Source organism: Scophthalmus maximus, chromosome 10, assembly GCF_022379125.1.
Source record: "Scophthalmus maximus strain ysfricsl-2021 chromosome 10, ASM2237912v1, whole genome shotgun sequence".
Classification (NCBI taxonomy): domain Eukaryota; kingdom Metazoa; phylum Chordata; class Actinopteri; order Pleuronectiformes; family Scophthalmidae; genus Scophthalmus; species Scophthalmus maximus.
In genome coordinates this window covers 22,737,925-22,754,581 of record NC_061524.1, presented here as the reverse complement: position 1 = coordinate 22,754,581, position 16,657 = coordinate 22,737,925, and the positions used below count along the sequence as shown (strand labels likewise).

Here is a 16,657-nt window from a genome sequence, read left to right as displayed (position 1 = left end):
AGTATCAGTCTGGTGGAGATTAAAGCGCTGGTTGTACAGCTGTTCTCAATCTCTATCTTCCATGCCCCATTTTTCTCCTCACCTCACCTGGTTGATAGAGATGACTGCCAGAGATTTCTTCCTGTTAAAAGGGAGTTTTTTTTGTCTCCACAGTTGCCAAATCGCCAAGTGCTTGCTCATTGTGGGATTTGTTTGTTTGGGTTTTCGCTGTAATACTGTTATATTGACCTTACTATGTAAAGTGCCTTGAGACAATGAATGTTGTGATTTGGCGCTATACAAATAAAATTTCATTGAAAATTTTAATTAGCTCATAGTAATGCATTAACCCAAAAGATAACTTAGCTCTCTAAATACAGGATTGCTTGTGGTTCCCAGAGTCTCAGAGTAGAATGGGAAACAAAACCTTTAACTACCAAATGGAATGGTAAATGGACTGTCTCTAAAACCGTCTGATTAGAGGACGAACCGCTCGAACTCCTGAGCCACAGCCCTACCCTACCAGGCTCCTCTCCTGTAAAACTAGCTCCCAGTTTGTGTTAGGGAAGCAGACAACCTCTCTACAATTAAGGTTAGACTTGACACTTTCCTCTTTGACAAAGCTTATAGTTAGAGCTGGTCAGGTGAGCCCTGTTAGTTATGCTGCTATATTCTAGCACTCTTCAATTCTCCCCCCTCTCTCTCTTTACCCAGATCACGTTTGAATAAATGAGGAATTACATTATAGTTACATTGTCAATAATTACATGAGACTGTATATTTTGAATACATCCTTGAAATTATGGCAATATAAAAATGAATTGTCAAGGGGGGTGCCAATAGTCATAAGAAACACTTCATCTTGAATTTAGTGTGAACAATTTTCACCACAGTTCTCATCAGCTCGTGTCTGCCGCATTAAGGATTCGCTAATTAGCACACTAATGCTGATATAAACTCATTAGCTAACTTGCATTTGTAAAGCATTTAATTTTTTTGTTTTCCCGAGTCCACATGCCAATGTCTCCTTGGGAAGACACTTACACCCAATATTGCCTCTAACCGCTGTGACTGCTGTGTATGAACGTGACAGAAAAGGTGCAGCGTTTATGAATGTGTGGGGTGAATGTGAAGTACTAAAAAAGTGCTTTGAGTGATCGATAATGGAGTAATCCAAGAGTATTCAGATTATTTTTTGTAAACTACCAACTCCTCAATCAAAGTGAGCTCATTCTTTCAATGTAACAATGGGAAAACTCACATTCTATCTCAAATTAGACTCACAGTACTAACAGCAAGCTGTGTCACCCTATAACAAATTTGTGTCAGGCAGCTCCTTAGTACAAAGCCTCTCGTTGGGTAGAGTACAACAGCAAAAATCAATGATCTTCACATTTGTAGTGTGATTAGGTGCAATTGTGTTAAAAAGACAAAATTATAGTACAAAGTACTTAATAACAGTGTAGGGAGCCTTTTATTAGATTGTGGAAGGATATCTCACACCTGCTGTGAATGGGGCACTCCTTTCACCACAGTGGATTGAGAGAGATCATGAAGCTATCTTTCTTATTAATATTTTTTCTTCCATCATTTCACCAAATTAATGAATAGTTTATTATAGTTAAAAGTATAGGGATCCTTTTAAAATTTCATTTAGATTTTTGAACATCTGCTGATTTGTAGACTAAACATTAATGTTGAACATGGCATTATCTTCACAAAAGAAAGGACATATTCAGCTTTCGTTCTAGTAAAAATGCATTTATTTTTGATTAAGTTCAGACTTTCTGGTTCTTGTTTGCTTTCATTATATTTCCCCACATCTCTTTGTAATAATATCAAATGATTTTACATTTGTGGAGGATTTTGAAACTTTGTGTAGAAATGTTTTCTTAATGGATAAGTTTCACTAAGTGAAACAGTTATTCAAAGAGAATGGCGGTTTAAAAGTGTTTGTGTACAGGAAAAAAATAATAAAATCCGACACATTATGTGCCAATCATTTTTATATTTTTACATTTTTCCTTAAATATGTCAATAAAATTATCAACTCATTAAACATTCATGAGCCTGAGTCCTTCAAATCTCTAACATGAATCCAAAAAAGATTAAGAATAATGAATTCAAAGCAAGTAAAATCCCACAGATGGTAAAGGTGTGTTTCCACTGGGTTTACATGTCTGAGTGGAACAACCTTGAGAAAGAGCTGAGGGCCGACAACACCAGGGCGCCATAGAAGCTGTTTCACCGGCTCAGCAGAGAGTTGTAGTTCAACACTGGGAAGTTTGTATGTTGGACTGAAGACCGCTGATGTTGACAGGCCATGTGAAGCAGTGACCATGCTCCTTCAGCCTTTGCATGATTTAAATAAATCCTGGAAAGAGGTACTGTAGGAGGAAGATGACTCCCACAACCATGAGGCCACAGCAGAACAGCACCAGCCAGATAGGAAAAGACCCTGGAGGACAAAACAAAGGGACAAAGGTGGACTTGGAGGGTTTGGAGTTATGACACGTGGTCTTAGTGTGCTCACTGGACTTACTTCGGTTGGGGACGGCATGTACTTGACAGCGGCTGTCCACAGCTACACTCAACATGGCTTTTTCATTGCTCCCATTGATGTTTTTGCCTTTAAACGAGTCAGGCAGGAAGGCCAGGTCTGTTACGACAATGCCATGGGACTCTTGTACGTAATACAACTTCTACACACACAAAATACGAGCAAGTTATCGTCATACAACAGCGGTGCTTGGTCAATTTAAGCACCTGTTAGTTTAAGATGTGTCTACACCGTCTTTACCTGAAGGGAGAAAGAGATGTAGATGGCTACTGATCCTGTTACAGTTCCAAGGCCAAGAAATGTTCCAGAGTCACTGTCAAAGACAACAAATGTTAAAAAATGTGACACTTTACTTACGGTGCAACCGGAAACCCTTTAGCATGAACTTTTTCTACTTGCCTGGTCAGGTGAAGGCTGTTATTTATTTAAGTAAAATCTAGTTGCCCTTAAAGGCCCAGTGATTTTGCTGTCAGTTAAGCAGAAGAAGGGGGAGGGGTGAGCAGCGGCTCATGAGCATTTAAAGCAACATGCACTGAAACAGACCACTCTGAACAGGGCTCCTAGGACAGAGTATTTTATCCTTTTGCTATGTCAGAAACACTTTATTAGTAGCTCAAGAAAATATTCGAAATAGTGAAAAATGGCTTAATATGTATCCTTCAAGTATAAATAAGTAACTTTCCACCACTGAACGTTTGACTGTTTGAAAAAAAGCTCTGTCAGTCAGTCAGTCTGTCTGTCTGTCACAGGTTGGACTGGATCAACTCAAAGTTTGGTCCAAAAATATGTGATTTGTTACTTGTCAGTTGCTGGAAATAGTAAAATGATCATTAGAATAAGCTGCTCAAATATAATCACCTGACTGTTGGGACTTTGAGATGACAAGTTTATTTCTAGAAAGACAACAAGTGGAAGCAAAAGCATAATACACCACCCAATTGAATAATTCGGAAGAATTTGCTCCACTTGCTCCATCGCTCAGGCGCCTATGATTAAAATTTTATAAAATGATCAGTTACCTGACAGCCAGACTGGAGATGACCTCAGTGCCACAGGGAGCTGTGAGCATGGGCAGGAAGTTCTTGCCGTCCCACTTGGTGAGGTAGCAGGGAGGTGGTCTTCTGTCTCTTTTATGGGGGATCTGCACTGTGTAACACCTTAGGGCCTCTTTCTGGTCCTCTACTTTTCCAAACCTGAAACAGAAAATTCGGCCATGTGTAGTCACTGTCACATCATCCACATGGATATGATGAGGTGAACAGCTGGGGTGCACTTTCACATAAGACGAAACCTGCAAGCCATATATCGATAAGTCTTCTCGGCCATTTGAGGAAGGGTTTCATGCCATTTCAGACTCATAGCCAATTGGTTGCCACTCCATACACTGCAGGCAAAGTCCCGACCAACAGTCACCAGGTGCTGCATGAGAACACAACATGTCAATCATTACTGATTAATCATTATACTGTACCTGTCATTATTTAGAGCCATAGACGGGCTGGCCATCGGGAGCACCAGGAGAAACCCTGGCCTATTTTTTATTTTTGCTTGAGCAGCCCACAAATGCGTAGCCAGTCCACTGTGATTATGCACCTATGAATGGGCTGATGTCAATCTGAACTGAATTGTGCTGCAGTTGCTTTGTTGGTGGTTGAAAGTTTTGAAAAATTCTACTTTTCTAGCGGCAATGCAGACGAACATTTCCCTCAGTGCCCCTCTCTCCACCATAGGCATTGTTAGACCTGGGTTATATGAATAGATCCAGATCTATTCATCCTTCATTTCAGCCATGCACTGAAACCATTGAAAATCAATGAATATTATTGATAAAAAAAATAAAGGGGCTTTTGGGTCCTCTGTATGTAATTTAATCAGCTGATCTACCTCGATCTACTGGGGACATTCACATTTTGCACGAGAGAGCGAGGGAGAGAGCACACCAATTACTTGTTGCTGTTTGCATCTGGAAGTAACTAGCAAGACAAGTCACTATTGACCAGACTTGAAGTAAGTGGATATAAGAAGCTTTTTCTAAAAAGAGAGGATGAAAGCAACAGATGCAGTTGAAGCTAGAGGTGGATGAAGAGTTCCCCCCTGTTAGTGAAGCAGTAGATCAGTCAGATCGTGAGAACAAACACAGGTTGGTGAAGCTTTTTTAGCTCAGTGTTTTTAAGCACAACTTTAAATATGGTTATAGCAGCTGTGTGTAAGTATTAGATAATATTATGGAAGAAAGGGGTTATCGGAGCACAGAATTCATTGATTACAATACAGTGAGTCATAAATAGTAATTGAATGCAAACTGATGTAAAGTTGTGTTGCAGTGTTGTGTGGTATAGTGCATAAATGGTTCACTTTGTATTATCTGATATTGGTTAATGTGTTCTAGCAAACTGATTGAAGGTCTATGTTTAAAATACATTTAGAAATGAGATGTGTGTAATGAATGTATATTCTGTATTCATTACATCAAAAAAATTGAGATTTAGTTAGAATTTGGTTGGATAATGCTGATTTCATCCCTTTTACTTATTCAGTGCATTTAAGCAGGCATACAATTGGGTACAATCACTACCCAATAACTACCCCCTGTAATTATTTGTTGTTCATTGGCCTGCAATAGCCAGGAAGGTAACCCTGATGAGAAAGTAACTAAAGTTTAAAGGTTAAAGTGATCAAACTGGTAATGGCATTATATAACAAGGTGGGCTGGGGGGTGATGGGCTGGTCTGATGGAAAAAGTCCAGGGCCATTTTCTAGTCCCAGTCCGTCCCTATTTAGAGCTTACACTAAATATACATCCCTAAAGGTGTCAAGGTTTCACCTTTTTTCCAGGACTCATATCCAGGTCTTCAATCTCCCCTTCATGTGCTTTGAAGTCAAACTTTTTCTTCAGGGATGGAAACTGTACAAGATTCAAGAACAATCAATCAAGTTCAAAACAACAGTGCACATTACATACATGTACTTATCAATGTAAACAATATTAGAGTGATCACGATAGGTCCTCTTTGTATTTTTGCAGTTTTTGCCATCCTTCCTTATACCTAAACTTGTGTTCACCAGTTACTTGGCTGATATCTGAAATCCCAGAAAAGCAGCTTTACATCAGTCAAAACAACCCTAAACTCCTACATACCACAATAATTAACATATTAAAATGATTCAGTATAGTATAGTCAGTTCCAATGTTGCAGGCTAGTGAGTCAGCAAAAGCTAATGGAGATTTACAAAGGTTTATGAAACAGTGACAATTTATCTTATGTTGTGAGCTTATGTTGTCACCCTATAACCATGTCACCTTATGAAACTGTCAAACAAAGTCATTACATCCCCATAACCCAGCAATTAACTATTTTAGTAAAAGGAAAGTTAATCAAGAGGAAAGAGGCTCAAAACTGGATGATTGATGGTGGTAGAAATCAGAATTTTCAGACCTATCTGCAATAGATTTCAAGATGATCTAATAATGAAAAGTGAGGTTCACCTCCAACCATCTAATCCTTGTAAATTACTTCTGCTATTAATTTTTAATTAGAAAATCTTACTAATGGAATTCTCCCTAATGGTTTCAGCACTAGGAAGGGCTTTTGTAGTGTTGAATCAGTGTAAAGAATGCTGTAGTATGATAAAACTGAAGGACAGAAAGGAGTAAGGCTCACTTCTACCAGCTGGCTCAAGTGCCAACATCCACTTTACATCTATCCTCTCGTTCAAAAGCACAGACCCCACCTCCCAAATGTAACAAGACTTACACAGTACATGCTCCAGAACCTATATGCATAACTCCTATGTCTCTGGTGTGTACAGCTATGATTGAGTGTTGCTTTTCATTTTAAGTGCGAAGTACAACTAGACTGTGTTTACCTCCCAGACTCGAATGTGTCCATCTGTGCCTCCTGTCAGCAGAAGGCTCAGGTCAGGACTGAAGCGGACAACCTTCTGCAGCGGGTCCTGAGGGTTCAGGTCTGACTGCACTTCAGCCAAACCAGTCACAGAGATGCGAGTTGTCTCGTTCTTAATATTGGACAAATCTCCAGAGGCTGCAGCTCCATCCTGTCCACCTTTGTCTCCTTTCCCAGCTCGTCGCCTGGCACTACCCTGCAGCACACTGTTCCCTCCTGCACAGACAACACAAACTTTTACTCAATAAAAATTAATCCGGTTGGGAAATACATGGGGGATGAGTAAATAACATATTCATAGTACTTAATTCAGCAGGAGGAAAAACGGAAAATAACCGGGGAGGCTGTGGCTCAGGAGTAACACAAGGTTGTCCACTAACCAGAATGTTGGCAGTTCGATCCCCACTTTCCCCAGTTTGCATGACACTAAACCCTAAATTAGGGGTGGCCGATCTGGCCAAAAGATCTTTTGACAATTTTATGGTAGAGAATCACGATCCGCGATCTGAATCACGATTTTTTTGCACCAATGAGGCTATCCCAAAAAAACAAACAAGTGAGTGTATGAAGTCAGAAAAAGAGACATAAAAATGTTTAGACAGATTGCTCGTGCTACCACCTTTACCGCAAATGCTCTGTTAAATACCGTAAATAAGCTGGTTCTCTCTCCATTAAAAAATGATCTGTTGGTTGTAATGAATGCACAAGATTATTACAGTCATTACGGCATCTGGGATCTGCTCAGAACCTTCCCCACAATTTGCACGATTCCCCTGAAAAGCAGATCATATGCATAAATTACCCCTGACGGCTGTTCTGGCAGTGTATGAATGTGAAAGACGAAGCGCGGTAAATAGCAGCTCTGTATGAATGTGACAGAAAAAAGCGAGGGGAATAGCAAGCCTCGTACAGACTCCACACTACCAGTCCAACTCAACCTGCCTGCCTACCATCTGAAATGGAATAATTTAGAGTCCTGTTCGCCAGACTCAGCTAAAATGGAATAATTGATGGAGGGGATGTTGAATCAGGAAGACGGAAACCGTGGATGTCTTAAGCAGAAGTACTTATTATAAGAGCTCAATATTGAGGAGACTTCCGGTCACTACACAGATCAACAAGTTCACAGTGTTCATTGTCCCAAGATAGTCTCCCTATCCCTGGTCTCTTTGGTGTATTTAGTTTAGAGTAATGTCATCATCTCCCCGCGACTATGACACCTCGAGTGAGACATCAGCTCAATGATTGTTTTGGCTTGCCATAGATGAGATGATCTTGCTTGGTGCCTGAGAAGACTCGTCTTAACAGTTTCTCAGGGAGGATATACGAAAATTCCTCAACACCATCCATCCATTATCTATAACGCTTTATCCTTTACGGTGTGGAGGGGGTCGGAGCCAATCCCAGCTGACATTGGGCAGGAGGTGGGATTCACCCTGAACAGGTTTCTAGCGTATCACAGGGCCAACATCCAGAGACAAACAACCATTCACACGCACATTCACAGCTCAATTAGAGTCTCCAATTAACTTTACCCCATTCTGCATGTCTTTGCACTGTGGGAGGAAACCGGAGAGAACCCACGCATACACAGGGAGAACATCCACACAGAAAGGCCCTGGTTGGTCTGAACTGAGATGCAAACCAAGAACTTTCTTGTTGTGAGGCAACGCGACAACACTAACCACTACACCACTGTGCAGCCCCTGCCTTCCATCATTTAACTGTCATAATAAAATTCCCTTTTACTTCCACAGTTGTCTCTGAGTCTGCTTATGGGTCCAATACTACATTGTGGGTTTAATACTAAATTGTCTGCACCTTTAATACTATATTGCTGTTTAATATAATCAGATACTCTTTCCATGGGTCAATCAGCAGCTGCATAACACCAGCTATCCAGGATCACTGCTGTTAGGCTCAGTGAAGCCAGGCAACACACAGACAGCCACACTGAGACAAGCTCTGTGATAAAGTCCCCTCTTCAGCTGGAGGATGTCTGAAAACATCCCTGTGAGAAGCCGACTGTCCTACAAGTGAGAACAAATTGTTGTAGAAATTTGAAGACAAAGAACTCCTTTATTCATCATACCTAAATTTAAATTTAACTTGGCTAGTACATGCACATTAAAAAAGCATATTTTTTCAGCTAAGTGCACACATACCTGTATATACTTGAAAATGACCCTGTCATATATCAGTCAGTGTGATATATGCAGCATATTTCATGACAGAAGGTATATTTCAGACTGCAGCAGTAAGCCTCACCCTCTTTCGCTGCAGCTTTGCTTCCGTCTGTCTGTGTGCAGAGTTGAAACCTCATCAGGCTGCAGGTCCCATCCTGTCCTGCTGCAATTACACCATCACCTACAGCCATGTTCATGGTGGCTCGTGTGTCAGTGTCATGACAGTGAAGAAGGCTGGCACTATACTGGTGTTCTCCCACCAGCTGTAGATCAAGGAAGTGCTGAAATACAAATTCACATTTCCATTCATACATGTAGACTGAACATGATCTGTATTGATAATGAGAGAACTTCCAAGTGTTTCTTTTACAATAAACATGGATTATGGAACCATGTTATTTTCTGTTCTGCTGTATCCTACGGTGGCTCGGAAAGGTCAACACACCAACGTTTAAGAAAATAAGTGTATAAAAAGTCTGTTCGTGGACCTTAGTGCTCCTATCGTCAGTGATTTTACAAACTTTTTACAGGGTTAAAACAAGTGCACAGAAAGTGTGGTTAAAAATATGGAGGCATAAACTATAGAATGGATTTCCAGAAAATTTGGTGGAAGGATGGGCCAAGATAGAACCCATTAAATCAGTTAAACAGAGGAGTACTCCATGGTACAATGCACAAAAACGCATGCTTTAAAACAGACATCATGTAAGTTAGAAAGGAAGTGGCTTTCCACCAATGTAGATGAATTTTTTCTTTTTTCAATACAGTTAGCAGCACCCATAACGTTGGAGCTTATCGATACTACGGCAGTACTCCAGACTAACTTTTCTACATTGTTGCACCTAACTTTTTAATTTAGATGCACCAGCACATAATTTCGCTGCGCCTTTTGGCACCGCAATAATACACCTATTATACCTTTTCTTGACAGTTCCCATATACATTGGTAATTTCTTAACACATTATGTAAATCAGTTAACAGAAATAAAAGTGTTTTTTCATGAGGATGATTTGGGATCTAAACTTTGTAGATGGTAGCTTGTCTTTGGCTATATTAAACATATTAACAGTGTTAAATGTTATTATAATTTCTGACTCGAAGCATTGAGGAGTAGAATGGACAAATCGGACTGTACACAGTACATTGTTGAACATTGTTGAACACAGAACAGCAGTATTTTGAACAAATAACTATTATAAAGTACATGATGTTGTGTGTTGAGTGATGGGACTAACATAAAGCCTGTCAGAGAAAAGAAGTAACAAAGCTCACTATGTACAGCATATTGTTTAGGGCCCGTTTAATACTGGATTTCGATGCCCATCCCCAACTATGCCTGATTTATTTTTCCCAGGTCCCACATTCATCGAAGAACAACACCAGGATCAGAGACGAAGGCCTGCCCCTTCTCTGCCTCTGATTGGCTCAGACCGTGGTATTCTTCTGTGGTAATGGGAAAAAAACATAATGCTACACACAGACAGACCAGCTAAATATCAGGTGCATTGGTGCTACCAAGGAAGTATTTTAGTCTTTGGACAGATTAAACCAAGATTAACTTGTACTAAAATAATGGGAAGAGAAAAGTATGGAGAAGGAAAGGAACAACTAATGATCTGAAGCATATCAGCTGTCAAACATGGTGTTACAGCATGGGCATGTATGGCTGCCAGAGGAACTGGGTAACTGGTGTTTATTGATGATGTGGCTGCTGATGGAAGTAGTAGAGTGAATTCGGGGGTGTAGAGGGATACATACTGCTTAGATTCAACTAAACGCTGCAAGACTGACAAAATGATGGACTTCACAGTGGAGTTGGATAATGACCTAAAAAAATACTGCTAAAGCAACCCAAGACTTTCTCTTAGCAAATAAATAGGACATTCTTCAGTGGCCAAGTCAATCACTGGATCTAAACTCAACAGTTACTGAAGACAAAACTAAATGCAGAAAAACATACAAACAGCAACTGAAAGCAGCTGTTTGTTTTGTAGGTCCAATGGTTGAATACTTCCTGGCTCAAACTATCCCAGGATTGTGACACACCTTCGAACCATCCCCTTATTTTCACATATTGAAGCCTACGTATCCTTTCATATTATTCATATTAGCAACTAATCAAGATTGAGTAGATCAGTGGGGAACCCTTAGGGATTTCTCAGACTTCAGAGAAGGCCCAAAATATCAGCATTTTAAAAATCATATTTAAAATATTTCCATTAATAATAATTGTCTTTTAATTCTAATTTTTGGCTATTTTTCAATGAAGTTTGCTTCAGAAATGACAGTGTAAGTGACGTAAACCTTGAAACTGCAGTTATCCAATCAGAATTAGATGTTGTTGTCTCTGTGCAGATAAAGGTTACAGCTCGCTCACTCATTGGTAAGGACTTCATGATAGGGACAGAAGTCCGGAGCTTGTGTTCATTTAGTAAGTGACGGGTAAATCAGCCAATCATATTTTGCTATTGTAGTGGGCGGGACAAAAGAACATCGCCCTAAGCCTTCCAGAAGGCCACTGACATGGAGAAGGGTCAGTAAGCACGAAGTGTGAGGGACACCGTAGTTAGGCCATTTAGAAGCTAAAGCATCTGGTGAATAATTTACAAGTTCTATCAAACGCCTGTGTACTCACACCGTAACACCGTGTCATGTTTTACAATTTTTGGATTTTTGTGGAGTTTGAGGCAATACATTGCTGGCGTAGATTGTGTGTGCGTATGTGCCTGTGTGTGTGTGCCGACGCCGTGTCGGAGCCGTTGTGCGCTGTCAGAGCTTTTTAACTTGTATTGTGACGATGAAAGTGTGTGTGTGTACATTGGATATGTGTCAGATCTTTTTACCGTCTGTGGTGCTGACAATAAAGTGTGTGTGTGTGTGTGTGTGTGTGTGTGTGTGTGTGTGTGTGTGTGTATTGGAGCTGTGTGTCGGAGCTTGTTGTGCAGCGTGTTAATTCAGCTGCACATCTTAAAAAAATAACCCCAAAACATTCTGACATTCATGCGATGTTGAAGGCTCAGTGCCAGACCCCACGGTTGGCTACTGGAGTACATATGACAAACACACTTTTCTCACGAATTTACTCAGTTGGCAATGTGTTGCCAGGAAGCCTTCCTGGCTTTGTTGGCTGCCAGTGTCACATTTCACCATTAAAGTTTCTTTCAACTCTTTGTATCCCCTCAGAATCAATCACTGGCTTGCACTGCCGTACACGCCCTGCTCATGCGCGCCCACATACACCTGTACGGTTATGTTAACACCCACTCAATAGACCAACATCCATTGTCATAGCACCATTTAAAGTCAGACCACCAGGGTTTGTCAACCCCAAGTTCCTTTGTTAACCATAAGTTAAATCGGTTGTAGGTTAAACTCAAACAGAGGACAGTGGTAAAATGTCCTCTGTCCGTGTGTCCTGTAATGTAATAACAGCCAACATCCCTCTCTATGTCTCTCTGCAAGCATGTGCCATTGTAAAAGTATTGATCAGTAGAATGTCTCACGACAGCAGAACGAACACAGGTAGGGGAGGGGTATAGGGAGGGAAGATTGTCCACTGGTTAACTGATCAAAAAGGGCATAGTTCTCTCTGGGATAAAAAAAATGCTACATCAGGTCTTCAAATATACTTTAACTGCTGCTAATGGGCAACTCACCCAACTAAAATGTATGTGTGGGGAAACACTGTAATACACATGGTGAAGCTGTTTCCTTCATGTTCTTGTTTTTTCTTGAGTTGCAATGTGTTGCTGAGCTCTTGGAGCCAATGTAGTATTATATCAAAACAACAGTTGGATCGCTAAAAAAGTTGATCCTGGGTACTTACCACAGCATTCCTTATGCCCGTCTTAGAGGCACCTCCTCCTCCTGCTGTGATCACCAGACCTGTTTTAGGGTCAACTTTAATAGAGTATAAGGGAAAAGGGGCTCTGTACACATCTGGGACCCTCTTCTTCCCCATTGTTGCTGGGCAGGTCAGTCACACTTGTTCATAAAGCTGCTGTATTCAACCCCACCTGTAGAAAACAGAGCATGTTAGTTTGTTTCTGACATTCATCTGCTGGGTGTGCACAGAGGAGGCTTCACGTCTCAAACAGCTATGTTAGGTTGTGTTGCTTAAGCACACATCAGCAAGGTTATCAAGTAAGGTTGACGACGCCACATAATGTGGATTCACAATGCGTAATTTTGCAGACAGCGAATGGTTTACAACAAATCCTGTGACTGCATTCCTGTCACTTTAAAGTACTCCACACACAAATGACACTAGTGTAATGAATGCAGAGCGCTACAACTGTTTTCATAAATGTTTCATATCAAGTGTCCAGACATTATTAATCAACCAAATCCCAGCTAAAGGAAATATTATTTGAGTGTGAGTTTTGAAACTAAACTAACACCATACTCTTTACTCGCCCAATTTGAGCAGCTAACAAGGGAGATAAGCAGCAGTACTAACGCGTCCTCAAACCAGAGAGGCTGAAACAGACCACAGAGTGAAATCAAACTAATAGTATTTTATTTTATTATGTTCAAATATATATATTTTAAGTTATATTGTGCTTTGTTGGTATAATGTCTGCTGGAATGTGAAAAAAAATGTTTTGTGTTATAAAAATATTTGTAAATTGTACTTTTGTGATTGATTTTTTTCCTTGAAAATCAATACAAAAAAGTAAAAAGCACATTTAGGCTATTTCATTTATACAATGATGAAAAAATTGGCAAAATAAATTAAAAACAAATTTTCTGTATTATTCGGCCTTCAGCGAAGCATTTCAATTTTCATTTTGGTGCATCCCTATGTTCAAACAAAACAAAGTGAAACACTTTACATTTATAAAAAATAGTCAGTAAGATCAGGGCCAGGAAAAAGATTGTACAGTAAAAGGTTAAAAAGTTTTAAAAAGGTAAAGGTGAATTCATACCCAAAGTCCAGAGTAAACACACTTAAAAAAGTGTCTTTAAGAGGATAACTAGCTTGCAAGATGGATCTCCTCAGGTAAATTATTCTAAAGAGTGGGGGCGGTTACAGAAAAGGCCTAGTCACCCTAGGCCCGGACTGTGAAATGGTGAGCAAGGCCTTCACCGACAAACTCAGGTAATGACCACTGGGCAGATATGGTATCAAGAGTTTGAAATATACTTCATAGTGGGCCTTAAAGTAAACAATAATATCTAATTAATTCTAAAATATACTGGAAGCCAACCAAGATAAGCTAAAATGAGAGTGATGTGCTCTCTTTTAGTGGCTTTGGTGAGAATTCTGACACATTTATGCAAATTCTGTTGGCACAGGCATCTGAATAGAGTTACAATAATCCAAACAAGAGGACATGAAAGCATGTTTAACAATTTCTATGTTCCTTTTGGATAAAAACGTGCTGATCTTTGACAGATTCCTAAACTGCAAAAAAGAACGCTTTGACAACTGTGTGACATGAACATGATGATGGTATCTGTACGATGGAATCAATGATGTTAAGTTCCTGTAACATCAACTATTAAAATCAAACAATCGACATCTGGAATCACAGTGCTGCATGTCCAAAACACAACTAGTTAGGACAGTTTAAATGAATCAGCTATTCGGAAAAACTACTTTAAAAACATTTGTCATGCAAAAATATCAAACATGTTTCCAGCATGTCAACTAACGGCTCAGTTCAGTTCAGTACTTTATTTATCCCAGATCGTAAACTTGTCTTGCTACTGAACCCCCTAGGTTCAGGTGAGACAAAAAAAAGAATCCATGGTGATCAGTGTTGCCCTGCCTGTGCTCATTCATTACAACAAAAAAACTGGTTCTTCTTATCTACCTACGTCTGTGTCTGCACAACTTGGTCCAAACCAAACACCCAGCTGTAAAAATATTGTCCATTTTCATAGGACTTTGGTTTGATTTTTATTTTGACAGGTGTTTGTGTTCATGACAAGACATACCTGTGCTAAATTTGGTGATCATTGATCGCTGCTTTGGCACATTAAATGACATTAAGCCTTTTTTCACCTTATGCGTTTTAGACTGTCCCGTCGGCTCCGATTGCCATCAAATTGTTCTGTAATGAATTCCTTGTTTGCTGAAGAAAAAAGTGGTGAAATGCACACGCACAATTTACAAAACGGTGGGTACGGATTAAGAAAACTGTGGGTAAGGATTACACAGTTCTCATCTGAACCTAGGGGGTCTCTCTATCTTGCAGTCAGGAGAACAGAATAAAAACAACAACACAAGTACAGGGAAACATGAACAAAAGCACATACAAATTTCCTGTATATACAACACGGAACACAACAAGACTCAAAACGATTGACAACATACTAAATTACATGAGAAAATTATGCAGATTTATTGCACGGAGAACAGAGTTTGCACTTAACCCGGGGTATACTCTGAATGTCTGACCTGAAGGTGTATAGTGTGGTTTATGAAGTCTAAAATAGACCTGAACTGCATAGAACCTGCTGGTCACAACTAGCTGACTTCTGCTCCGCCACAGCCGCAAGCTCGATTCAGGAGAGATGTGAGAAAACATCGGTGGGGGACAGTATAGCCTCAGTTAGCATTGTAGACTTCTAGCCTACTAGCTTGTTGTCGGTCATGTGTTTAGAAGGTTTAGAAGCACCTACCTGTGCAGCTGCTCCAGGAAGTCCTGCCTGGCTGTTTGTCAGATAGCTACGTACTGCCACAGGTGATTTCGTAGTGAGCTGCCACTAACAAATGCTTATGGTGACGAGGACGAGCTAAAGGCTAACAGCTAAACATCCACTTCCCTACCTACACGTCAGCAACGTACGGTAGCGTGCCCTGCGATCTGGCGTCATCCGTGGATGTACTACGTGAACTGGATACCGAATTGAAAATGGCAGCGCCGTTCAGTTCTGCAGGAAGTAGATTTGCGTATTCTTCTTCTTTTCCTTTGTTTTTCTGGAGGGTGGCAACCAGCGTTAGGGTGCTTTACCGCCACCTACTAAGTTGGAGTATGAACCAGCGTTATCGACCCAATAAATAGACCAAAACTTACAAAAACCAAATCAACAAATAAAAATAAATCATTGAATGAATAAATAAACATGAGCCCTGTCTCTTTCAAATAATGGAATAGACTTCCTATCCCAATGGAAAATAAATATTTCAAGTCTCTGTGACTATACCAATGGAAAATAAATATTTCAAGTCTCTTTTACTCCAAGGTTCCTGATTCCCCTCTTCAACAAAAAAAAACCCATTAAGGTTTTCTACCTTCATAATGTACATTTTTTACTTTACAAGTTTTCATAAACGTTGCAACTTAACGTAATCAACTTACACTGTGTTGCAGCTTTCTTCATCACATCTGCTACCATCTGGTCTGTCTGGCAAAAGTCCAAACTTATTTTCCAATCACCCACAGTTGACCTCACAAAATTATATTTTATGTCAACATGTCAACCCCGTAGTTTAGTTTTGAATTCCGCAAAAGACGTCAGCTCCACATTACTCTGTGTTACATGAATAGCAAATGGTTTAAAAGATTCTGGCAGGCCCTTCAAAATCATTGCCACTTACAGTCCATCACTTAATGTCTCACCGGCGTCTCTCAATGCTGTGATGGTGCTCTCTGTACGTATGACATATTCAGTCATACTCTCGCTGCTTGACTTTTGAAGTGAAGCCAGTTCAGTATACAGGCTTATTACCCTGGGTTTTCCTTTTCCCGCATAATAGTCTCTCAAGATCTTTAGTGCTTCTCGGCCACTGTCCGCTGCATATCTCATTACGAGTGACAAACTTTTATCATCCAGCAACTGAATTAGCTCTACATATGCCTCCACATTTTTCTCTTCGGAATCTTCCGCCCCATCATCAGGCTCCTGTAAAATAGTATCCTTTAAACCTTTTAGCCAAAGGTGCCCCAAAGAGTTGGTCTCCCACAGTTCACAATTCTTTTCATCTCCGTCAAAAACTAGCCGTGACCATTAGCCACTTGACTCAGCGGCTCTTCTACTCATGGTACAAGCTAGTATGCTAACTTACCATCATCGA

General features: G+C 40.2%; 1 protein-coding gene across 4 annotated transcripts; it reads right to left on the bottom strand.

Annotated features, from left to right (window-relative positions):
• Positions 1 to 1,724: 1,724 nt before the first annotated feature.
• Positions 1,725 to 15,517, bottom strand: preb (prolactin regulatory element binding). 4 transcript variants are annotated; one of them, XM_035608513.2, is made up of 10 exons: positions 15,262 to 15,517; positions 14,642 to 14,711; positions 12,458 to 12,647; positions 8,713 to 8,911; positions 6,407 to 6,660; positions 5,364 to 5,444; positions 3,831 to 3,958; positions 3,559 to 3,732; positions 2,780 to 2,852; positions 1,725 to 2,681 (listed from the first exon to the last, which is right to left on the bottom strand). In XM_035608513.2, exons 3-10 carry the CDS (start codon positions 12,590 to 12,592, stop codon positions 2,343 to 2,345), a joined length of 1,383 nt encoding a protein of 460 aa, XP_035464406.2. In that variant the 5' UTR covers positions 12,593 to 12,647; positions 14,642 to 14,711; positions 15,262 to 15,517; the 3' UTR covers positions 1,725 to 2,342. The 4 variants fall into 4 exon arrangements, with proteins under 4 accessions (XP_035464406.2, XP_035464408.2, XP_035464407.2 ...); XM_035608515.2 differs by lacking the exon at positions 14,642 to 14,711 and having other exon boundaries at positions 1,725 to 2,437; positions 2,522 to 2,608; positions 15,262 to 15,515; XM_035608514.2 differs by lacking the exon at positions 14,642 to 14,711 and having other exon boundaries at positions 1,725 to 2,437; positions 2,522 to 2,681; positions 15,262 to 15,513.
• Between the last annotated feature and the right edge of the window lie 1,140 nt (positions 15,518 to 16,657).